Source organism: Oncorhynchus nerka, linkage group LG10 (assembly GCF_034236695.1).
Source record: "Oncorhynchus nerka isolate Pitt River linkage group LG10, Oner_Uvic_2.0, whole genome shotgun sequence".
Lineage (NCBI taxonomy): Eukaryota > Metazoa > Chordata > Actinopteri > Salmoniformes > Salmonidae > Oncorhynchus > Oncorhynchus nerka.
Window position 1 is genome coordinate 93,148,692 of NC_088405.1, and position 25,231 is coordinate 93,173,922.

At 42.1% G+C, this 25,231-nt stretch overlaps 1 protein-coding gene across 4 annotated transcripts in view; it reads right to left on the bottom strand.

Annotated features, from left to right (window-relative positions):
- Positions 1–1,612: 1,612 nt before the first annotated feature.
- Positions 1,613–25,231, bottom strand: part of spns3 (SPNS lysolipid transporter 3, sphingosine-1-phosphate (putative)) — a 39,738-nt gene continuing 16,119 nt past the window's right edge. The window contains exons 5-16 of one of the 4 annotated variants that reach the window (XM_029648288.2): positions 20,857–21,103; positions 19,657–19,722; positions 12,341–12,477; positions 11,508–11,659; positions 10,441–10,507; positions 9,741–9,883; positions 7,383–7,535; positions 7,028–7,217; positions 6,800–6,865; positions 6,505–6,603; positions 5,825–5,996; positions 1,613–4,864 (exon numbers count right to left, since the gene is read on the bottom strand). In XM_029648288.2, the coding sequence (XP_029504148.1) occupies positions 4,800–4,864; positions 5,825–5,996; positions 6,505–6,603; positions 6,800–6,865; positions 7,028–7,217; positions 7,383–7,535; positions 9,741–9,883; positions 10,441–10,507; positions 11,508–11,659; positions 12,341–12,477; positions 19,657–19,722; positions 20,857–21,085 (1,539 nt within the window). In that variant the 5' untranslated portion in view covers positions 21,086–21,103 and the 3' untranslated portion in view covers positions 1,613–4,799. Of the gene's footprint in view, positions 4,865–5,824; positions 5,997–6,504; positions 6,604–6,799; positions 6,866–7,027; positions 7,218–7,382; positions 7,536–9,740; positions 9,884–10,440; positions 10,508–11,507; positions 11,660–12,340; positions 12,478–14,889; positions 15,062–19,656; positions 19,729–20,856; positions 21,104–25,231 lie in introns of those variants that run through there. The other 3 variants (XM_029648291.2, XM_029648290.2, XM_029648292.2) reach the window with 3 other exon arrangements.

The window sequence follows — 25,231 nt, forward strand, 5'->3', positions numbered from 1 at the left end:
GGCTGAGGGGAAACATAGGGCTGAGGGGAAACATAGGGCTGAGGGAGAACATAGGGCTGAGGGGAAACATAGGGCTGAGGGGAAACATAGGGCTGAGGGGAAACATAGGGCTGAGGGAGAACATTGGGCTGAGGGGGAACATAGGGCTGAGGGAGAACATTGGGCTGAGGGGGAACATAGGGCTGAGGGGAAACATAGGGCTGAGGGGAAACATAGGGCTGAGGGAGAACATAGGGCTGAGGGGAAACATAGGGCTGAGGGAGAACATAGGGCTGAGGGGGAACATAGGGCTGAGGGGAACATAGGGCTGAGGGAGAACATTGGGCTGAGGGGGAAAATAGGGCTGTGGGGGAACATAGGGCTGAGGGGGAACATAGGGCTGAGGGGGAACATAGGGCTGAGGGGAACATAGGGCTGAGGGAGAACATTGGGCTGAGGGGGAACATAGGGCTGAGGGGGAACATAGGGCTGAGGGGGAACATAGGGCTGAGGGGAACATAGGGCTGAGGGAGAACATAGGGCTGAGGGGGAACATAGGGCTGAGGGGAACATAGGGCTGAGGGAGAACATTGGGCTGAGGGGGAACATAGGGCTGAGGGGGAACATAGGGCTGAGGGGGAACATAGGGCTGATGGGAAACATAGGGCTGAGGGGGAACATAGGGCTGAGGGGGAACATAGGGTGGACCCAGGTCAAAACCACCATGCCAATGATGCAACTTTAGCTCTATTTTTGTATTTGAAAACAAGCAATTTTATTCGTTAACATATCTAATCCGCTAGCTAGCTTGCTAAGTTTACATGGAGCGTGGTGGCATTTAGCTTGCTATCTGTCAGTAAATAATCGTACTATTGGCTGGTTGGATGTGGCACTGTGGCAGGCAGACTGCTACTCCTCGAACGCCGCGGTGAAAGCGTGGCTATCGAACGGCCAATGGCGTGAGGCGTGGGTCTTGATGGCTTGGGAGCTTCCCCCGAAGGAATATTTTGTTTCGATGCGTTCCTGCTGGGATGAAATCAAATTGATTTTGCCACAACAGCAAATTTAAACATTGTAGACAGCAAAGGAACATTATCAAATACATTTTTAAAGTGAATTTACTTGTATGAACTACTAGATCATTTTCTCCTCTATTTAGTAGCTTGTTTTACATTCATGATTTAGCCTATCCCTGTTGACGTACATTACACGTTTGAATTTGTTTATTTGTTAAATAAATCTTTGAATATATAATGCCAATGCTGTGTTGTAACCACCTGCCACTGAGCAAGGTGTGATGTGTCATACAGTTGAAGTCGGAAGTTACAAAACACTTAGGTTGGAATTATTAAAATTCATTTTACAACCACTTAACACATTTCTTGTTCACAGAACGAGTTTGTTTCACTTATAATTCACTGTATCACAATTCCAGCACTAAGTTGACTGTGCCTTTAAACAGATTGGAAAACTCCCAAAAATGATGTCATGGCTTTAGAACCTTCTGATAGGCTAATTGACATCATTTGAGTCAATTGGAGGTGTACCTGTGGATGTATTTCAAGGACTACCTTCAAACTCAGTGCCTCTTTGCTTGACGTCACGGGAAAATCAAAAGCAACCAGCCAAGAGCTAAGAAACATCATTTTACATTTACATTTACATTTAAGTCATTTAGCAGACGCTCTTATCCAGAGCGACTTACAAATTGGTGCATTCACCATCCTACCAATGAGACATTACAAAATTAATTGAAACTAGTACATACTAATTCATAGTTCAGAGAAAACACAGCCCAACCATGCCCGCCCACCTAGTTACCCTCCAAAGAGAGAGTTCAAAAAGTGTTCATATTATGAACGCTCGCCTCGGATTTTAGACCTCCACAAGTCTGTTTCATCCTTGAGAGCAATTTCCAAACACCTGAAGGTACCACATTCATCTGTACAAACAATAGTACACAAGTATAAATAACATGGGACCACGCAGCCTTCATACTGCTCAGGAAGGAGACGGGTTCTGTCTCCTAGAGATGAACGTACTTTGGTGCGAAAAGTGCAAATCAATCCCAGAACAACAGCAATTAAGCCTGTGAAGATGCTGGAGGAAACAGGTGAAAAAGTATCTATATCCACAGTTAAACGAGTCCTATATCGACATAACCTGAAAAGCCACTCAGCAAGGAAGAAGCCACTGCTCCAAAACTGCCATAAAAAAAAGTCAGACTACGGTTTGCAACTGCACATGGGGACAAAGATTGTACTTTTTGGAGAAATGTCCTCTGGCCTGATGAAACAAAAATAGAACTGTTTGGCCATAATGACCTTCGCTATGTTTGTAGTAAAAAGGGGGATGCTTGCAAGCTGAAGACACCATCCCAACTGTGAAGCACAGGGTTGGCAGCATCATGTTGTGGGGATGCTTTGCTGCAGGAGGGACTGGTGCACTTCACAAAATAGATGGCATCATGAGGACAGAAAATTATGTGGATATATTGAAGCAACGTCTTAAGACATCAGTCAGGAAGTTAAATCTTGGTCGCAAATGGCTCTTCCAAATGGACAATGACCCCAAGCATACTTCCAAAGTTGTGACAAAATAGCTTACCGACAACAAAGTCAAGGTATTGGAGAGGCCATCACAAAGCCCTGACCTCAATCCTATAGAAAATTTGTGGGCAGAACTGAAAAAGCGTGTGCAGGCAAGGAGGCCTACAAACCTGACTCAGTTACACCAGTTCTGTCAGGAGGAATGGGACAAAATTCACCCAACTTATTGTGGGAAGCGTGTGGAAGGCTACCTGAAACATTTGACCCAAGTTAAACAATTTAAAGGCAATGCTACCAAATACTAATTGAGTGTATGTAAACTTCTGACCCACTGGGAATGAGATGAAAGAAAAGCTGAAATAAATCATTCTCTCTACCATTATTTTTGACATTTCACATTCTTAAAATAAAGTGGTGATCCTAACTGACCTAAGACAGGGAATTTTTACTAGGATTAAATGTCAGGAATTGTGGAAAATCTGAGTTTAAATGTATATTTGGCTAAGGTGTATGTAAACTTCTGACTTCAACTGTTATGTGGACAGCTCTTCCCCTGTGAGATCTACTGTAAATTGCTATTCGGGCACCAGGTGGCGTCATTGAATACTTTATCGTTTTAATCCATGGTTATGGTTATGGTTGTTTAGGAACAGTACCATTATGAGGAGAGCAGGTGGGATAACAGCATCTTGAATGTTTATAGAGATAGATGACCTCTTACCAGCTCTGCTTATTAGTCAGGTGATGGGAGGGTACCAAGCTCATTACTAGCTAGAGCCCAGAACACAGGGATATTAAAACCCCATTCAGTCTCCACACAGCCAGTAATGCCAGCGTACTGTCAGGACAGACAATACATGTACCTAATTTCTGCTTCGAGCACAAGCAGCATTCCTAATGGTAGACTATATTCACATCCTGCAAGATTCATAGGCATATTTAAAAGTTTCTCTGTTAAACTCTCAGAAAAATGTATGTGGCATACCAAGAAGCTGATTAAACAGAATGAGCAGTACACAGGTGCACCTTGTGCTGGGGAAAACATGGTGTATTTCTGTCTGTAATAATAAATCCCTTGTGTTGGGAAAAACTCATTCTGATTGGCTGGGCCTAGCTTCCCAGTGGGTGGGCCTGGCTGCCAAGTGGGTGGGCCTATGCCCTCCAAGGCCCACCCATGGCTGCACCCCTTCCCAGTCATGTGAAATACATAGATTACTGCCTAATTCATTTATTTCAATTTACCGATTTCCTTATAAGTAACTTAGTAAAATCTTTTCAATCTTTGCATGTTGCTTTTATATTTTTGTTCAGTGTACATATACTCAACAGCAACTAAACTCCACATTTCTTGCCACATGGTCATTATTCTAATCATTTTGCAGTTATTTTAATAGGTGGATTGACCAAGCTAGAAAAAAAAGTGAGAATTGGCAGGGGATTCCCTTGCACACTGTGAGGTGGAGTGGAGAAGCCTCCATTTTAAACCCAGGACCTCCTGCTACAGCCCCTACCGTCCTCATTAGCAAGAAGCAGCTGGCTGCTGGGTGGAAGAGGGACGCTTGGACCTGGGGAGGGAGAGGTCAATCTGGAACGTCCTAACAAAATGGACGGGTTGACAGATTCATCCGCTGGACTTAAATGTTGTTGTTTTTTCAATTGTTGCTGGTTTGTTCCCCAGAAAATTCAGTTGTTCAGGGGCAGGTATGGTTTAGGACACTTACAAGGACTATTTTTTAGATTTAAAAAAAATGTAACCTTTATTTAACTAGGCAAGTCCGTTACGAACAAATTCTTACTTAAAATGACGGTCTACCGGTGAACAGTGGATTAACTGCCTTGTTCATGGGGCAGAACAACCGATTTTGACCTTTTATCTTTACCAGCTCGGGGATTCGATCTAGCAACATTTCAATTACTGTCCCAACGCTCTAAGCACTAGGCTACCTGCCACCCCAATTAAGGTTGTGTGAGATAAAAACATTGATGTGGTCAGACAAAAAGACAGTAATTATAAAACGGGTGTACATTTTTTGCAATAAAAGGCACATCATTTAACAACAGTTCTGTGTATGATGGACCACAAACTCATTTTCTTTGGATCAGTGTGCAGCTTTGGAATCCGTTTTACCAGTTGCATTATTTTCTCATATAGAGTGGTCTGGGGTACTACAGACAATCACCCCAACTCTCAGTTTGGTCACATACCAAACAACATCTAACCTAACATATCTTCCTCTAGCCCGAGTGTCCTCCAAGGATCCCAGTTTCACCTCAGCAATCTGTGGAGCCTGCCATGGCACTAAACCGAGTAGGAGGATCTACTGGATCACACACCCCTGAAACACACAGAGAGAGGTGCAGTAAGATAGAGACCCAGGGAAACAGTATTAGACATGAAAAAGTTTTCTGTCTGGAACACAAAGGCAACTACTAGACGGTATCATGCATGTGAAACAATTACTTTGCAGATGACTGTTGTGAGTAATACAGGTCAGAAATCTGAGAGAGAGATTACAGAAAAGCTTATCAGGAAGGAAGGAACCAACTCTTATCTCCTGAGGTGGTGGGTCTTCTATCACGACTCATAAACACAGGCCCACAGACTGAAGAGGATTGTGAGGTATCTGAGAAACTACACTTACAAGATACTAAACTTAAAACACAATGTTGTCTTTGTCTGTGGAGGGAGCCTTGCCCTCTCACCATCTGTTTCCTTTTTAACCTAATCAAGGACCTGTACTGATTGTGTGTGTGTGTTGTCTATCTGGGTTGTGAGGAAGAGCAGTTTCTGAGAGGAAGCGTGTTGGGATGGTTCAGAAGAGTTATGAAGGGGACAAAGAGAGCCTCTGTCCAGGCATGGCCTTGAGTAAGCATCACGATCATGTGTCATGACTCTGTTCGGCACCAACGCTAGCGAACACAACGACCAAACACACTCCAAGAGCTCTTAGTCCACTGCCAGCCTCAAACCCGCATGTGCACAAGAATACACACACACACACACACACACACACACACACACACACACACACTTATTTGGCTTTGCATCATACTTCCAGACCATTCAAAAGGTAGGATATAGGATGTATGGCATATAAAAGCCCAAATAGTATCAAATCTAACCTTGGCGCCAAGAATCAAATCTCACGTGCCATGAACAAAACATTTATTTAACCGTATCACAAGAGACTAACTCAAACCTAACCTTCACAGTTCTGGCATGTTTAGTCAAAAAACATACAAGCAGAACACACATCAACCATATACCCATATGAAACCATACGTCCCTATAGTACCTGCAGTGAGTAGCTCTGCATTCTTCCTATCCTTTGTGATGTAGAGGGCTGTCATGAGGAAGAAGAGCCCACCCAGGACCCCTACGAAAGGGCACAGCAGGAAACTGTACTCCAGACTACGGAAACTCCACGTATGAGAGTCAGGCTGGTATGTACGCAGAGCGTCTGAGATCTACAGACCGATAGGGGCAAGAAAAGAGGCAGTAGTCACAGGGGTCTGACTCAATTCCATATTAAATTTTGTCAAATCAATGATAATTTAATGAGAACATTTTTAAAATTGAAATTGACCTCAACCTTGATGGTCACTGGTTACTGACGTACATGCACGCAGGTTAGCATTTTCGGCATGAATGTTGTTCTGGAGGCAAACCTCCTGAGTGGTCACTAGCTGGCATAACCACAAAGTCATCAAATCTGACCCTAACCACACTGCTAACCCTAACCACACTGCTAACCCTACTGACTTACCCTTACCTTAAATTAAGACCAAAAAGCTCATTTTTGTTTTCATGACTTCTTACAATATAGTCAATTTCGACTTTGCAGCTGGCCCATCTAGCAAAAATCGCTCAGTTCTGCCTCAAGGATAAGACTCATCCCAATAAATGTCAATCTGCGACATACACACCATACTGTAGGCCTAAGAGTTTTGATTCAACCATGAATGACAGTCTTACAGATCCTAGCAGGTAAGGGCTTCCGGCATCTCCTAGGAGATGACAGACCATGATTTGCAGAGCTTCAGCTGTAGCTCTCCTGGTTGGCACCACCACATACTGAGAAGAGAAGGAATATATATATATATATCAGGCTTTGTCACATAAGTAGAATCAAGAACTAGCTTGCTCAAGTCAATTCTTTAGATGCAGGGTTGGAAAGGTATACAGAAACATATGCCTAACTCACTGAAACTGCTTGGTTAATGCCATTTGCCATCTGAAGAGTCAAAAGATATCAGTGAATCAGACTCACCAGTAGGATATCAGCTAGAACGGCCCAGTTCAGTGACAATAGAGTCTCCCCAATGCCTATGAACACCTGAGCAGAATGAGACATTCACAGGTATCCAAAACAACATCTGGTCAACGTAACATTTGTTTAAAAACATTTTGTCCATCAGCACTTGTCACAGAGTGATTTTTACAGTAACCTGGCAACCCCAAAGAGCAAGCAGGAAAAGCTAAAGAGCTGATGTCATACATAAGTGGCAGGGATGCTTGTAGACGCCAGTACGATGGCGGCGAAGAAGCAGGGGGCGGAGCTGAGCATGCCCACAGCACAGATGAGGGGGTCTGCGTTGGGCACCCTGTCCCTCAGTTTCCTGGAGATGGTGCTGCCCAACGAAACACCCAAAATACCCGTCACCACCGTCACGACCCCAAAGATGTAACTGGACAGAAATATATTTTTTAAACAGTTGACACATGTAACTAAAGTGTTATTGTTTTAAGGAATTCAAGCAAAGAGAGTAAAAAGGTCAGAGTTCAAGGCAAAAAAAAAGGCTTTCGTTAATTTGTTCATTAATCTATCCACTCATTAATTTATTCGTTCATACCTGTCGGAGGTGTCGCAGGGTTCAGTGTTGCAGGGTGGCTGGATGCCCTGAGCGACCTGAGCTCGGCTCAGGAAGATGGGTGTCCAGAAGGCCAGAGCTCCAGTCAGAAAAGCCATGGCAGTAACTCCCAGTGATGACCACACAAAACTCTTACTGCCATGGAGAAACAAACAGACATATTAAACAAACAGCATTCACTAAATTGGTGAGTTATATTTTGGAGAATGTTTCACAGCTTTGTCATTCTATTTTTTTATTTTTTTTTAAATGATTTTATATATTTGACATGTTATAAAAATTCCATAAAATCCTGAAAGTTTCCAAAATTCCGGTAGTTTACTGGTCAACTTGGAAAGTTACCGGTAATATACCCTTCCCTTGTAACCCTACGGCATGGGGCTAGGGGCCTCCCACCCACTTTTTTGTTTTTGTTTAAAGGAACTCAGTCGGGGTCTTAACTTAGTTAGACAAAGGTGCAATTTTGAAATGTGGTTGTGCATCAGCAGTTTTCCTCTTGTTGTGTCAATCACTGACAGTCACTCAATTAGCCCATGTCAGCTAAAAATGTTTTAGATTGCGAGGTAAGTTAGTCTAGCCAGCTATCTAAACCTGGTAGTAATCCTGGCTGAATTACCGACCGGGCAGGCAGGCTCCGGACCTCCTGAGGGCCCCCATTGATTTTGTTAGCCCCTCTCATCATATTAACATGGCATAAATCATGACAAAATGTGTATAATTGTAGAAATAATCTTAAAACGGCAAAATGTGAAAATACACTACACGACCAAAAGTATATGGACACCTGCTTGTCAAACATCTCATTCCAAAATCATGGGCATTAATATGGAGTTGGTTCCCCCTTTGCTGCTATAACAGCCTCCACTCTTCTGGGAAGGCTTTCCACTAGATGTTGGAACGTTGCTGCTATAACAGCCTCCACTCTTCTGGGAAGGCTTTCCACTAGATGTTGGAACATTGCTGCTATAACAGCCTCCACTCTTCTGGGAAGGCTTTCTGCAGAGACTTGATTCCATACAGCCACAAAAGCATTAGTGAGGTCGGGCACTGATGTTAGGCGTTTAGCCCCGACTTGCAGTCGGCATTCCAATTCATCCCAAATGTGTTAGATGGGGTTGAGGTCAGGGCTCTGTGCAGGCCAGTCAAGTTCTTCCACACCAATCTCAACAAACCATTTCTGTATGGACCTCGTTTTATGCACAGGTGAACTGTCATGCTGAAACAGGAAAGGGCCCTGCCCAAATTGTTACCACAAAGTTGGAAGCACAGAATTGTTTAGAATGTCATTGTATGCTGCAGCATTAAGATTTCCCTTCACTGGAACTAAGGGGCTTAACCCGAACGATGACAAACAGCCCCAGACCATTATTCCTCCTCCACCGAACTTTACAGTTGTCACTATGCAGTCGGGCAAATAGCATTCTCTTGGCATCTGGCAAACATAGATTCATCCTTCAGACTGCCAGATGGTGAAGCATGATTCAACACTCCAGCGAACGCGTTTCCACTGCTCCAGAGCCCAATCGTTGCGAGCTTTCCATCACTCCAGCCGTAGCTTGGCATTGCGCATGGTGATCTTAGGCTTGTGTGTGTCTGCTCGGCCACGGAAACCCACAATTGGCCCATTGTCGTCAGGGTTAGGGTTTGGCCGGGGTAGGCTGTCATTGTAAATAGGAATATGATAAATGACTTGCCTAGTTAAATAATGGTTAAATAAAAAACACAAACCATTTAAATGAAGCTCCCAACAAACAGTTTGTGTGTTGATGTTGCATCCAGAGGCCGTTTGGAACTCGGTAGTGAGTGTTACAACCGAGGACGGACTATTTTTACACGCTACGCGCTTCAGCGGTCCCGTTCTGTGAGCTTGTTTGGCCTACCACTTCACGGCTAAGCCGTTGTTTCTCCTAGACATTTCCATTTCACAATGACAGCACTTACAGTTGACCAGGGCCGCTGTAGTAGGGCCGAAATTTTCCGAACTGGCTTGTTGGAAAGGTGGCATCCTATGACGGTCACTGAGCTCCTCGGTAAGGCCATTCTGCTGCCAATATTTGTCTATGAAGATTGCATGACTGTGTGATCGATTTTATACACCTGTCATCAACGAGTGTGGCTGAAATAGCTGAATCCACTAATTTGAAGGGGTGTCCACATACTTTTGTATATATAGTGTAGCTGTAAAATTGCTATCTTCTCTCTCCACCGCCAAGAGATGGACACTAAATGTTTTGCCCACAAGGTGGGTAGGCCCCGAAAAGGCTACTGCCGGACCTGAGTCGGAGACACAGTATTCAATCAAGGAGACAAGATGCATTATGTGTTCTCATTTTGTCCCACTTCTTCAGAAGATACTTGACGTCCTCCAGGTAAGAGGTGTGCTCTATGGTACTTCCTCCATGGCCGTCAGAGGCCCCTCGTGGGGGGTTGGGGCAAAACACAGCCAGCAGGAGCAGACCCAGGGAACCCAGGATGGGATTGAGCTGAGACAGACAGATGGACAGACCAACAGACAGACAGTGAGAACGGCAGACAAATATGAGTCATCAAACCAGGAGAGAATGTCTACTGCTCTTGCGCTCTGTCACCAGGCAACAGGACTCAAGGAGAGATGACATGATTTCATCTGCTTCTTCAGATAGAACAACTACTGTCCGATCTCAAATGACATTATTTCATGACAGACGCTGCTTGTGAACAGGAAGCTGCAAGAACACATCAGGGGTCTAAACATTATGCCGATTCTGTGGCAAAAGGTTTTGTCTGTTGCAACAGAAACCGTTCTCTCCAAATGGAAAACACAAACAAAAGTTCATATTGGACAAATGAAGGTATTTGTTGGTCCCGCCCCGTTTCATTCCGTTTGGTTCTTACACGGTAAATGGTTTTCGGAATGAATACACACCTGATGAAATACTGAGAAGATAATGTGCCACGGGGTGTGGATTAGAGGTGTGTTATAAAGATGTCGTGTCACAACATGAGAACTGGAGGTGTGCTGCTTTATTTCAATACAATAGGTTGTGTTTCTGGGACTTACCCGTAAGGCCCAACGCCAGTCTCCAGTGGCATTGGCAACAGAGGATCCTATTATGTATCCCAGACCACTGAAAAACACAAACAGGAGGACATTGACATTGGAATGTGAACTAGCCTAATGCCCAAAAGGAATGCTAGTGCCCAACGTTCTGTTTGGTTGCAGAGAGACTGATTTTAGACTTTGTTTGTTTGCTTTCTCCAATGTGATTCCCCTTGCCTGTGACTTGATTACGAGATTTCTGCTATTTTGCAAAACCACTAGAGCAAGATAGCTCCCCTATTCCATGTGGATCTGGTCAAATGTTGTAGTGCACTAAATAGGAACAGGGTGCTATAGTAGTGCACTATTCCCTATATAGTAGTGCACTATATAGGGAATAGGTTGCTATAGTAGTGCACTATATAGGGAATAGGGTGCTATAGTAGTGCACTATATAGGGAATAGGTTGCTCTAGTAGTGCACTATATAGGGAATAGGTTGCTCTAGTAGTGCACTATATAGGGAATAGGTTGCTATAGTAGTGCACTATATAGGGAATAGGGTGCTATAGTAGTGCACTATATAGGGAATAGGGTGCTATAGTAGTGCACTATATAGGGAATAGGTTGCTATAGTAGTGCACTATATAGGGAATAGGTTGCTCTAGTAGTGCACTATATAGGGAATAGGTTGCTCTAGTAGTGCACTAAATAGGGAATAGGGTGCTATAGTAGTGCACTAAATAGTGAATAGGGTGCTATAGTAGTGCACTAAATAGTGAATAGGGTGCTATAGTAGTGCACTAAATAGTGAATAGGGTGCTATAGTAGTGCACTAAATAGTGAATAGGGTGCTATAGTAGTGCACTAAATAGTGAATAGGGTGCTATAGTAGTGCACTAAATAGGGAATAGGGTGCTATACTAGTGCACTAAATAGGGAATAGGTTGCTCTAGTAGTGCACTAAATAGGGAATAGTGTGCTATAGTAGTGCACTAAATAGGGAATAGGGTGCCATTTCAGCCACACTCCATTAGTAGTGTGTTGAGGGCACCATGAGGATTACTAAACTACGGTGTGGAATCTGACCTTCCAACAGGGATGAAGATGTAGAAGGCAGAGATCATGACGGTCCTCTTGGCTCCAGAGAACAGGTCTCCTATGATGGTAGGGGCGATGGTGGAGTAGCTGGCCTCTCCTGTCCCCACCAGGGCTCTCAACAGCACCAGCAGCCAGAAATACTGACAATGCAAAAATACTGAAACTTTACCAGTCCATTCCAGGGGAGAATGACTGCCCCATCTCAGTGAAGCCATGAAGTTAAAAGACCAAACACTCCACAAATTTCTTGTCAACAAACTATAGTTTTGGCATGTCGGTTAGGACATCTACTTTGTGCATGAATGACATAAGTAATTTTTCCAACAGTTGTTTACAGACAGATTATTTCACTTATATTTCACTGTATCACAATTCCAGTGGGTCAGAAGTTAACTGTGGCTTTAAACAGCTTGGACAATTCCAGAAAATTATGTCATGGCTTTAGAACCTTCTGATAGGCTAATTCACATCATTTGAGTCAATTGGAGGTGTAACTGTGGATGTATTTCAAGGCCTACCTTCAAACTTAAACCTACTATTATTCTGATATTTCACATTCTTAAAATAAAGTGGTGATCCTAACTGACATAATACAGGGATTTTTTTACTAGGATTAAATGTCAGGAATTGTTAAAAACTGAATTTAAATGTTTTTGGCTAAGGTGTATGTAAAGGTGTGTTGAGTCTGACTGATCTACAAATCATCTTGCATCATAAATAATAAATAACTACTAAATATTATTTGAATATCATTCAGTCACAATTTACCCATGATACACCACGATTTTGATGCTCTCGAACACGGCCAATGTTTTACTTACCGATTCTGTGACAAAAGAGCTGCTCAGGGTCATCACCACCCACACACTCAGCCCGCCAATCATGATGAACTTCCTGTTGTAGCGGTCGCCAAGGTACCCAAAGATTGGAGCCAAAATAATGAAACTGCAGATGAAAACTGTAAACGCATTAACAATTTAAGTGTGTTTACAGATTGCAATATCATGAGACAGGTTTCTACTTCTCACAGGAATAATCCTAAGTATTGGTGGAGGTAGAAGCCTTATTGTTGCCCATTAGTTTACTCGAATTAGGGTTAAGGGGGAAATAATACACAGTATTAGTCAAAAGTTTAGACACACCTAGACATTCAAGTTTTTTTTAAATTTTTTTTTAAACTATTTACTACATTGTAGAAAAACAGTGAATACATCAAACTATGAAATATCACATATGGAACCATGTAGTAACCAAAAAAGTGGTAAACAAGTCAAAACATGTTTTATATTTGAGATTCTTCAAAGTAGCCACCCTTTGTGCACTCTTGGCATTCTGTCAACCAGCTTCAAGAGGTAATCACCTGGAATGCATTTCAATTAACAGGCGTGCCTTGTTCATTTGTGGAATTTATTTCCTTCTTAATGTGTTTGAGCCAATCAGCTGTGTTGTGACAAGGTAGGGGTGGTATACAGAAGATAGCTCTATTTGGTAAAATACCAAGTCCATATTATGGCAAGAACAGCTCAAATAGGCAAAGAGAAATGACAGTCCATCATTACTTTAAGACATGAAGGTCAGTCGATACGTACCATCTCAAAAACTTTGAAAGTGCAGTCGCAAAAAACATCAAGCGCTACGACGAAACTGTCTCTCATGAGGACCGCCACAGGAAAGGAAGACCCAGAGTTACCTCTGCTGCAGAGGATAAGTTCCTTAGAGTTACCAGCCTCAGAAATTGCAGCCAAAATAAATGCTTCACAGAGTTCAAGTAACAGACACATCAACATGGGGATTCCCGAGTGGCGCAGCGGTCTAAGGCACCACATCTCACTCCTAGAGACATCACTACAAACCCTGGTTCGATTCCAGGCTGTATCACAACCGTTCGTGATTGGGAGTACCATAGGGTGGCGCACAATTGGCCCAGCGTCCTTCGGGTTTGGCCGGGGTAGGCAGTCATTGTAAATAAGAATTTGTTCTTAAAACTGACATGCCTAATTAAAATAAAGGTTAAAGGTTACATAACAATAACAACATCATCTGTTCAGAGGAGACTGTGTGAATCAGGCCTTCATGGTCAAACTGCTGCAAAGAAACCACTACTAAAGGACACCAATAAGAAGAAGAGACTTGCTTGGGCCAAGAAACACAAACAATGGACATTAGACCGGTAGAAATCTGACCTTTGGTCTGATGAGTCCAAATTTGAGATTTTTGGTTCCAACCGCCGTGTCTCTGTGAGATTGCAGAGTATGTGAACGGATGATCTCCACATGTGCGGTTTCCACCGTGAAGCATGGAGGTGTGATGGTGCTTTGCTGGTGACACTGTCTGTAATTTATTTAGAATTCAAGGCACACTTAACTAGCATGGCTACCACAACATTCAGCAGTGATATACCACCCATTCTGGTTTGCACTGTGGGACTATCATTGGTTTTTCAACAGGACAATGATCCAACACCCCTCCAGGCTGTGTAAGGGCTATTTGACCAAGAAGAAGAGTGATGGAATGCTGCATCAGATGACCTGGCCTCAATGATAGCCCGACCTCAACCCAATTGAGATGGTTTGGGATGAGTTGGACCGCAGAGTGAAGGAAAAGCAGCCAACTAGTGCTCAGCATATGTGGGAACTTCTTCAAGACTGTTGGAAAAGTATTCCAGGTGAAGCTGGTTGAAAGAATGCCAAAGAGTGTGCAAAGCTGTCATCACGGCAAAGGGTGGCTACTTTGATGAATCTCAAACATTAAATAGTTTGATTTAACACTTTTTTTGGTTACTACATGATTCAATGTGTTAATTCATAGTTTTTTATGTCTTCACCATTATTTTTACAATGTACAAAATAGTAAAAAGAAAAACCCTTGAATGAGTAGATGTGTCCAAACTTTTGTCTGATACTGTATGTACAGAAAAAAATAAAAATATGGGGATTGGAAATAATCCCAACTACTACATTGATAGAAACCACAATCTGCAATATTACAGTTTATCTACCCCCTAAAAAATGTTTTAAATTAAAATGTTTCACAGTATACAACATCATGAGACTGGATGATTCATTTTGTCGGAGTGAGGAACTGAGTGGGTAGTAAAGCACACTACTATCTCCTCATGGAAGGCATTCAAAACAAAATGCCTACCATCATGACACTGCAGTTTTTTGTTTTACCAATAACTGCAGCCACAATGCAAGGGAAACGTTTATGTTGATAATGCAATACACCACAGTCAGGAAAGCATCGTTAAAACTTTTGACAAATACTGCTGCACTATGCTTCTGACTGAAAAGCCTAGGGGTGAAAATAAAAGAGTCTCTGAGATAGTCTAATGTTGTTGCCTAAATCAGCTTGTATTGGTTAAGTCTACCTCGGTGGTGCATCTCCACAATGCCTTCATTAAATGGCCCAGTCAGTGTTAGAGTAAGAGGTGCTCTGTTTCCGACACTCGTGCTGGTCCACAGGAGCAGATGGTCATTAGGATTCAGTCGGAGTAGATAAAGTATGAATGTCGCCAGAATACTTGATCTCCGTGAAGAACGCTGGACAATATGTTACATGTGAAAACACAATCAGGACCAACAGACCCAGAACTAAATGGACATGATTAGGAGATGTGGTAAAAAAAACACACATGAACAAACCCTTCAGAACGTATTCACACCCCTTGACTCATTCCACATTTTGTTGTGTTACAGCCTGAATTCCAAATGGATTAAATAGATTTTGTTTCTATCACCCATCTACACATAATACACCATAAAGTGAAAACATGTTTTTAGACATTATTGCTAATTTATTGAAAATTAAATACAGAAATATCTCATTTACATTAGTATTCACACCCCTGAGTTAATACTTTGTAGAAGCACCTTTACAGCTGTGAGTCTTTTTGGGTAAGTATATAAGAGATGTCCAACACCTGAGCTGTGTTCAAATACCTATCCTAACATACTGTATACTACATACTATTAGTTAATTTTAGTATAGCACTTCACCGGTCTACCGGAAGTTGATGCCGTTGCTATGCAACTTGCTAGCGTGTTAGCATAACAAACTACTAGCTAGACATCTTATGACTTCAATAACAATGTCCATTGAGAAAGCACAACGACTATACCACTTCACTATGCTAAGAAAGACACGGATAATCAAGTTAATAAACGTTTGGTAGTTAGCGTATAGTTACCATATAGGTAGCTTGCTAACATAAGGGTACATACAAGCAACAGCTGTAATGATATACTATGCAGTTCATAAAGCTAGCAAAGCTAACAAATTGTCAGCCAACGTAACATGGAACGTACAGTAACATATTTGGAAAGTCATTACTTTTTATATTAAATTGCGCAACATTTTCTTAACATTTGTCATAATTAGTTATGGGCCCTAAAAGTACAGAAATAGTGTCCACTGCTTGTATACTTCAAATGTTGGCATTTAATCCTAGTAAAAATTCCCTGTCTTGGGTCAGTTAGGATCACCACTTTATTTTAAGAATGTGAAATGTCAGAATAATAGTAGAGAGAATGATTTATTTCAGCTTTTACTTCTTTCATCACATTCCCAGTGGGTCAGAAGTTTACATACACTCAATTAGTGTTTGGTAACATTGCCTTTAAATTAGATGATGCCATCTATTTTGTGAAGTGCACCAGTCCCTCCTGTAGCAAAGCACCGCCACAACATGATGCTGCCACCCCCCGTGCTCCACGGTTGGGATGATGTTCTTCGGCTTGAAAGCCTCCCCCTTTTTCCTCCAAACATAACGATGGTCAATTTGGCCAAAGAGATCTATTTTTGTTTCATCAAACCAGAGGACATTTCTCCAAAAAGTACCATATTTGTCCCCATGTGCAGACGCAAACCGTAGTCTGGCTTTTGTAAGGAGGTTTTGGAGCAGTGGCTTCTTCCTTGCTGAGCGGCCTTTCAGGTTATGTCGATATAGGACTCGTTTTACTGTTGCTATAGATGCTTTTGTACCCGTTTTCTCCATCATCTTCATAAGGTCCTTTGCTGTTGTACTGAGATTGATTAGCATTTTTCGCACCAAAGTACATTCATCTCTAGGAGAAAGAACGCATCTCCTTCCTGAGCGGTATGCCAGCTGTGTGGTCCCATGGTGTTTATCTCTAGGAGAAAGAACGCATCTCCTTCCTGAGCGGTATGCCAGCTGTGTGGTCCCATGGTGTTTATCTCTAGGAGAAAGAACGCATCTCCTTCCTGAGCGGTATGCCAGCTGTGTGGTCCCATGGTGTTTATACTTGCGTACCATTGTTTGTATACAGTTGTGGCCAAAAGTTTTGGCGATGACACAAATATTAATTTTGTATGATGGCAATTTGCATATACTCCAGAATGTTATGAAGAGGGATCAGATGAATTGCAATTAATTGCAAAGTCCCTCTTTGCCATGCAAATGAACTGACCATGACTTGTGTCATGCACAAAGTAGATGTCCTAACCGACTTACCAAAACTATAATTTGTTAACAAGAAATTTAAGGAGTGGTTGAAAAACTAGTTTTAATGACTCCAACCTAAGTGTATGTAAACTTCCGACTTCAACTGTATATCCACGCTATGACCAATAAGCATACTACATAGTCAATTTACATAAAAAATAATATGGTTAGTGTGAGTATTCGAACACAACTCTGGATTGTTCAACATTTTCCCGTCAAGCTCTTTCCAATTGGTTAATGATCATTGCTAGAGAACCATTTTAAGGTCTTTCCATATATTTTCAAGTTGATTTAAGTCAAAACTGTAACTCGGCCACTCAGGAATATTCACGTTCTTCTTGGTAAGCAACTCCAGTGTAGATTTTGCCTTATATATTAGGTTTTTGTCCTGCTGAAAGATTAATTCATCTCCTAGTGTCTGGTGGAAAGCAGACTGAACCAGGTTTTCCTTTAGGATATTTTTTATCCTGAAAAACTCCACAGTCCTTAACGATTACAAGCATACCCATAACATGATGCAGCCACAACTACGCTTGAAAATAGCGAGAGTAGTACTCAGTAATGTGTTGTGTATTGGATTTGCCCCAAACATAACACTTTGTATTCAGGACAAAAAGTGCATTTCTTTGCCATATTTTTTAAGTTTTACTTTAGTGCCTTGTTTGAAAATAGGCTGTGTGTTTTTGGAATATTTTTATTCTGCACAGGCTTCCTTCTTTTCACTCTGTCAATTAGGTTAGTATTGTGGAGTAACTACAATGTTGTTGATCCATCCTCAGTTTACTCCCATCACAGCCATTAAACTCTGTAACTGTTTTAAAGTCACCATTGGCCTCAATCCCTGAGCGGTTTCCTTTCTCTCTGGCAACTGAGTTAGGAAGGACACCTGTATCTTTGTAGTGACTGGGTGTATTGATACACCATCTAAAGTGTAATTAATAACTTCATGTTTAAAAGGGATATACAATGTCCGCTTCTATTTTATTATATTTTTTACCCATCTACCAATAGGTGCCCTACTTTGCGAGACATTGGAAAACCTTCCTGGCCTTTGTGGATAAATATGGGTGTGAAATTCATTGCTTGATAATTGTATGTGTGGGGTACAGAACTTTTGTTATAAAACAAATAATGTTAAACACTATTATTGCACACTTACAGTGGCTTGCGAAAGTATTCACCCCCCTTGGGATTGTTTCCTATTTTGTTGCTTTACAACCTGGAATTAAAATGTGATTTTGGGGGGGTTTGTGTCATTTGATTTACACAACATGCCAGCAATCTTTAAGTCATACCACATATTCTCAATTGGATTGAGGTCTGGGCTTTGACTAGGCCATTCCAAGACATTTAAGTGTTTCCCCTTAAACCACTCGAGTGTTGCTTTAGTAGTATTCTTAGGGTCATTGTCCTGCTGGAAAGTGAACCTCTATTCCATTCTCAAATCTCTGGAAGACTAAAACTGGTTTCTCTCAATCATTTCAGTTTTTAGCGCCATCCATCATTCCTTCAATTCTGACTAGTTTCCCAGTCCCTGTTGATGAAAAACATTCCCACCACCATGCTTCACTGTGGGGATGGTGTTCCCGGGGTGATGTGAGGGGTTGGGTTTGCACCAGACAGAGTTTTCCTTGATGGCCAATAAGATCCATTTTAGTCTCATCTGACCAGAGTACCTTCTTCTATATGTTTGGGGAGTCTCCCACATGCCTTTTGGCAAACATCAAATGTGTTTGTTAATTTTTTTCTGGCCACTCTTCCGTAAAGCCCAGCTCTGTGGAGTGTACGGCTTAAGGTTGTCCTATGGACAGATACTCCAATCTCCGCTGTGGAGCTTTGCAGCTCCTTCAGGGTTATCTTTGGTCTCTTTTTTTACCTCTCTGATTAACGCCCTCCTTGCCTGGTCCGTGAGTTTTGGTGGACGGCCCTCTCTTTGCAGGTTTGTTGCGGTGCCATATTCTTTCCATTTTTTAATAATGGATTTAATGTTCAAAGTTTCAGATATTTTTTTTATAACCCAACCCAGATCTGTACTTCTCCACAACTTTGTCCCTGACCTGTTTGGAGAGCTCCTTGGTCTTCATGGTGACGCTTGCTTGGTGGTGCCCCTTGCTTAGTAGTGTTGTAGACTCTGGGGCCTTTCAGAACAGGTGTATATATACTAAGATCATGTGAAATATCATGTGAGTAAGTATTTCACATAACCAATTTGGACTATTGAGTCCATGCAACTTATTATGTGAGTTGTTACGCACATTTTTTACTCTAGAACTTATTTAGGCTTGCCATAACAAAAGGGGTGGAATACTTGTTGACTCAAGACATTTCATTTTTTAATTCATTTGTAAAAATGTACACTTTGACATGATGGGGTATTTTGTGTTGGCCAGTAACCAAACATTCTCAATGTAATCCATTTTAAATTCAAGTTGTAACACAACAACATGTGGAGAGTCGTATGAATAGTTTATGAAGGCACTGTAAAACAGATTATCTGAGATGGTATCAATGCATATTGCACAGGAAGTGAAGTAATCGTTGATCTATTTTCTTCCCGTCTTCTTGTAATGTGAGGGTATCTGTAGTCTGCACCCTCAGCATAATGTGGTTGTGGTTGTAAACACATTAACAGAAAAGGGTGTGAAATGAATGTAAATTTGAATCATCATATACCTGTCTGTAGTAGTCCAGACGTGCTGTCAGTTATATCAAAGAACTTCTGGATACTGAGAAGGACCCCTGTGAGAAAGAAAGAGAAACAGTATTGCATTAGTTAGTACAAAAGGGACCCTCCAATACTTATCAGCATCAGAAATGCCCAGTGGTGACCAGTCATTCAGGGCAGGTGAGGCAACTCCAAAATGCAGGTGTTTCAGCCTAACTCTTTTTGTGATGGTTGGGCAGCCATTGGAAAATAAGGAGCTTAGGTGTTGGTAATGTGCTCTAATAATTTGGTCTATTTACCACTCTTAATTTCTCCTACTGTTCTGACTTGGTAGTGCACATGTAGCCTCTAACCTGTTTCAGAGAAATGTAATCATTGAATTTTGTAAGAGCTTTCATTGTCTGCGTATAAGCCCCCTTTATTTATCCTAAGGTTCTGACTTGGTGTACAGGGAGAACACTGTAAGAACAGACCATTTTCTGAATTGTGCCGCTGTACATTTTAAAAGCACTAAACAAATAGTTATATTGACAACGTCCATCCTAGCTCACTCATTAATATCCTAATCGAAATTACAGATGGCCTCTTATCCGCTTGTCGTCCCCTTATGCCAGAGTTTGTAGATCTGAATTGTCATTAGAAACCACATTTGTTCAGCCATATCAGCTATGTTTTTTTTTAAAGGCAGTAAATTAGGCTGAATTAACTGTTCCATTGCCAGACAAGGCTCAGCTGACAGCCAGGTGTAGCAGTGGTAAGATGTTGGGACTGCTATTGGGACAGCTTTATGTAGGCCCTAACAGTTTGTGGACACCATTTGTCACCGCTGTAGTGTAATTAATGTTTAGTGTTGTGTTGTGTAGTGGCTTTGCTAGCATGCGTCCCACTTTATTACATTTGTTTGCCCCACCAAGATTTACATGCTAAAATCGCCACTGGAAATGCCTATGCATTATCTTAAAACAAAACAAACTGCAAATGCATCCAACAAGTTTATAGAGTCACAAGCTTGATGTAGGTTAGTGGCAGGAAACATAGCAGTTATGAGCGTTTTGGTCAGTAAGTGAAAGGTTGCTGGTTCGAATCCCTGATGTGCCGTTGTGCAAGCGCTTGACTGAAAAGTGGCCCGTGCCACCACAAAAAGGGGACGTTGCAAGCTTGACTGCAGGTGTTATCTGTTTTCAAGAGAAGTGTTGAAAGACTCTCACCTGCGATTGTGTATCGGTCCATGTAATTGATTAAGTTGACATAACAGAGCACAGCTACTGCTATATAGGAGCGTCGTGGAGAGAGGACTGTTGTCTCCACTGTGGATGGTTCATCAGTAGGAAGGCTGTCAGCTATGGAACCGTAGCGTGTGGAAGTTTCATTGGAAACTGAACTCAGACGAGTCTTCTCTTCATCCTTCAGAGACATCACTGACCCATTCGTCTCCATGTCTCCCAACACTGAGATCTGAACAAGGAAGGTAACATATGAAGAGGGTGACACAATTTGAGGGGTGGACCAAACTGTATTAACTCCCAAATTCATATATGGAACTATAGATATACTATAGATATAACTACATGTATTGCAGATTGCACCGTTAAGGTTGACATAAAGCCTCTGACTAAGAGTGACATGCTCCTCAGAGTTCCGGTGATGAGAAAGACTATTGTTTTATCACATTTATTCATAGATACCACTGGTAAAAATCAAGAGTGTGTATGTGACGTCTACAGGTTTGAGTCTAGCTAATCTCAGTTAACCCAGGCCGAATGTCCCCTCCCCTTCCAAAATTCGAAAGATGCTAACACCGGCAAAATCATGATTTGTCCAAATAACCAGTGACAGAAAAAAACCAAACATTAAGATGAAATCTCAGTCATAATTGAGTTACTGGAAATAGAGTGAGAAAGTAAACAACAACATCTAGGAGACTGATTCAGGGGGTGTGGCTTCTCATTATGCCCGGATTACTTTACAATTTGTATGATATACAATATGTTACGATTACAATTTGTTGTCGCTAACGTTAGCTAGGCTGCTAACGCTAATGTTAGCTAGCTCTAGGGGTTAAGGTTTGGAGTTAGGTTAAAGGGTTAAGGTAAGGGTTAGCCAACATGCTAAGTAGTTGCAAAGTAGCTGAAAAGTAGTAAGTAGTTGTAAAGTTGCTAATTAACTCAAATGCTCAATACAGTGGGGCAAAAAAGTAGTTCTCCCACTTAAAAAGATGAGAGAGGCCTGTAATTTTCATCATAGGTACACTTCAACTATGACAGACAAAATGAGAAGAAAAAAAATCCAGAAAATCACATTGTAGGATTTTTTATGAATTTATTTGCAAATGATGGTGGAAAATAAGTATTGTCCGTGATGAGATTCGAACTCGCCAGCTTTGGGTTGCTAGATATTCGTCTGACCAACCACCCTACTTTTAATTTTTTCCTTAAGTAACCGCCTATCTTATGTAACCATACAATTAAGCAATAAAGCCCAAGTGGGTGTGGTGTATGGCAAATATACCACGGCTAAGGGTTGTTCTTATGCATATGATGCAAAGCCGATTGCCTGGATACAGCCCTTAGCCGTGGTATATTGGCCATATCTAAACAAACACCCGAGGTACCTTATTGCTATTATAAACTGTTAAACAAAGTAATTAGAATGGTAAAAAATATACCTGATACACCACGGCTTTTAGCCAATCAACATTCAGTGCTCGAACCACCCAGTTTATAATTAATTTGAGTATACGGGATTTACGTTTACTATGTTATGTGTAGTCTATGGGACCAGTCTGATCCACTCTAACCAACCACCCTAAAGTAACCTTCCATGAACGTGTACTATGTTACGTCTAGTCTATGAGACCAGGCTGCAGTTTCTGGCCAACCTTTAAGAGGGCAGTGCACAGACCTTTCAGGGGACAGGTGCTCAAAATGAAAAGACGCTCTATATCTCTCTGCTGCGCATATCAGCCAACCAGACCGTATATTGATGAAGATGTATGCTAAATCAAGTGTTATGCTGCTGTGGCAGTACTGTTGATATTTGAAGTAGGTTGCTAGCTACACACACTGGACCAGTGAACGCAGGGTAGCTTAGTGGTTAGAGTGTTGGACTAGTAACCGGAAGGTTGCAAGTTCAAACCCCCGAGCTGACAAGGTACAAATCTGTCGTTCTGCCCCTGAACAGGCAGTTAACCCTCTAGGCCGTCATTGAAAATAAGAATTTGTTCTTAACTGACTTGCCTGGTTAAATAAATAAAAACATCTCTCAAGCCATGCATGTTTGGGATAACGGTGCAATCTCCATACATGGTAGACTTGTACAGGGCAGATCAACCAGTGCAACCAACGGATGGGGTGGTGAACTTCACAATGACTTGTGGACAGGCAGTGGGTTCCCAAACAACAATTACAAAAAAATGTATACCAAAAAAACACTTTTGGGGGGAAATTACACCACCACCACCTACCCAAAAAGGGCACTTTGGAGACTGGAAGGACAAAGAGGCTCTGGCGAAGGCAGTTGATTCACCCTACTTGTAGAGAAATGCCATCCTCCTCTCTTTCATGTTGACAAAACGGTCACATCGTACATGCTTTAATTCTTTGTTGTCCAAGGCTACTTGGCTAAAATGCTCGCTAGCCTAACTTCCATTCATGGGCAACATTAGCTAGTTAACATAAGCTTTCTTACATCTAGCTTCTGTACAAATCCACTCGGGCCAGGGGCACGACAATGTATGAATTCATGGTTGGATCAGAATCATGTTGTAATCACTGGCCAGTACGGAGAATGAAGGAAAACCACAAGTCTATATCTCTATCTCCATCCATGGCTAATTGATGAAAGGGACAATTTTAGCTAGCTAGCTACCGGAGGACAACAACACAACGAGATGCAACAATTCAAGTTGTTTCTGTCCTTGACATATGCCCTGAAAGCGATTTGATAGGAGAGACGCCAAATAAAAACGGACGTCCCTTGACATTTTTTAAATTTTCGCCAGGACCATTTACAGTTGATTTGCTCAGTTCAGCTCAACGCTGATTGGCACATTGTTATACTTTGTTGTCAAGACAGTATCAGATAGATGGCCTACATGTAGAGAGAAAGAGGGGCGCTGTTTAGCTCGCTATGATGCTTTCTCCTATGAGATACTTTACCCTGCCTTCATGTACATATCTACCTCAAATACCTTATTATTATCTATCCTGATGCCTAGTCACTTTACCCTGCCTTCGTGTACATATCTACCTCAAATACCTTATTATTATCTATCCTGATGCCTAGTCACTTTACCATGCCTTCATGTACATATCTACCTCAAATACCTTATTATTATCTATCCTGATGCCTAGTCACTTTACCCTGCCTTCATCCTCAAATACATCTTACTCCTGCACATTGATCTCAAATCAAATTATTAGTCACGTGCCGAATACAACAGCTGTAGACCTTACAGTGAAATGCTTACTTATCAGCCCCTAATCAACAATGCAATTTAAATAAAATGAATAAGAAATTACATTAAATGAAAGTAACAAGTAATTAAAGAGCAGCAGTAAAATAACAATAGTGAGACTATACACAGTAGGGTACCAGTACAGAGTCAATGTGCGGGGGCACCGGTTAGTCGAGGTAATCGAGTTTATATGTACATGTAGGTAGAGTTATTAAAGTGACTATGCATAGATGATAACAACAGAGAGTAGCAGCGGTGTAAAATGGAAATAGTGGGTAGCCATTTGATTAGATGTTCAGGAGTCTTATGGCTTGGGGGTAGAAGCTGTTTTAGAACCCTCTTGGACCCAGACTTGGCGCTCCAATACCGCTTGCTGTGCAGTAGCAAAGAGAACAGTCTATGACTGACATCGCCTGGTATAGAGGTCCTGGATGGCAGGAAGCTTTGCCCCAGTGATGTACTGGGCCGTACACACTACCCTCTCTAGTGCCTTGTGGTCAGTTGCCATACCAGGCAGTGATGCTCTCGATGGTGCAGCTGTAGAACCTTTTGAGGATCTGAGGACCCATGCCAAATCTTTTCAGTCTCCTGAGGGGGAATAGGTTTTGTCATGCCTTCTTCACGATGGTCTTGGTGTGCTTGGACCATGTTAGTTTGTTGGTGATGTGGACAGCAAGGAACTTGAAGCTCTCAACCTGCTCCACTACAGCCCCGTTGATGAGAATGGGGGTGTGCTCGGTCCTCTTTTTCCTGTAGTCCACAATCATCTTCTTTGTCTTGATCACGTTGAGGGAGAGGTTGTTGTCCTGGCACCACATGGACCGGTCTCTGACCTCTTCCCTATAGGCTGTCTCATCGTTGTCGGTGATCAGGCCTACCACTGTTGTGTCATCGGCAAACTTAATGATGGTGTTGGAGTCGTGCCTGGCCATGCAGTCATCAGTGAACAGGGAGTACAGGAGGGGGCTGAGCACGCACCCCTGAGGGGCCCGTGTGGCGGATGTGTTGTTACCTTGCCTTACTACCTGGGGGCGGCCTGTCAGGAAGTCCAGGATCCAGTTGCAGAGGGAGGTTTTTAGTCCCAGGGTCCTTAGCTTATTGATTGCTTTGAGGGCACTATGGTGTTG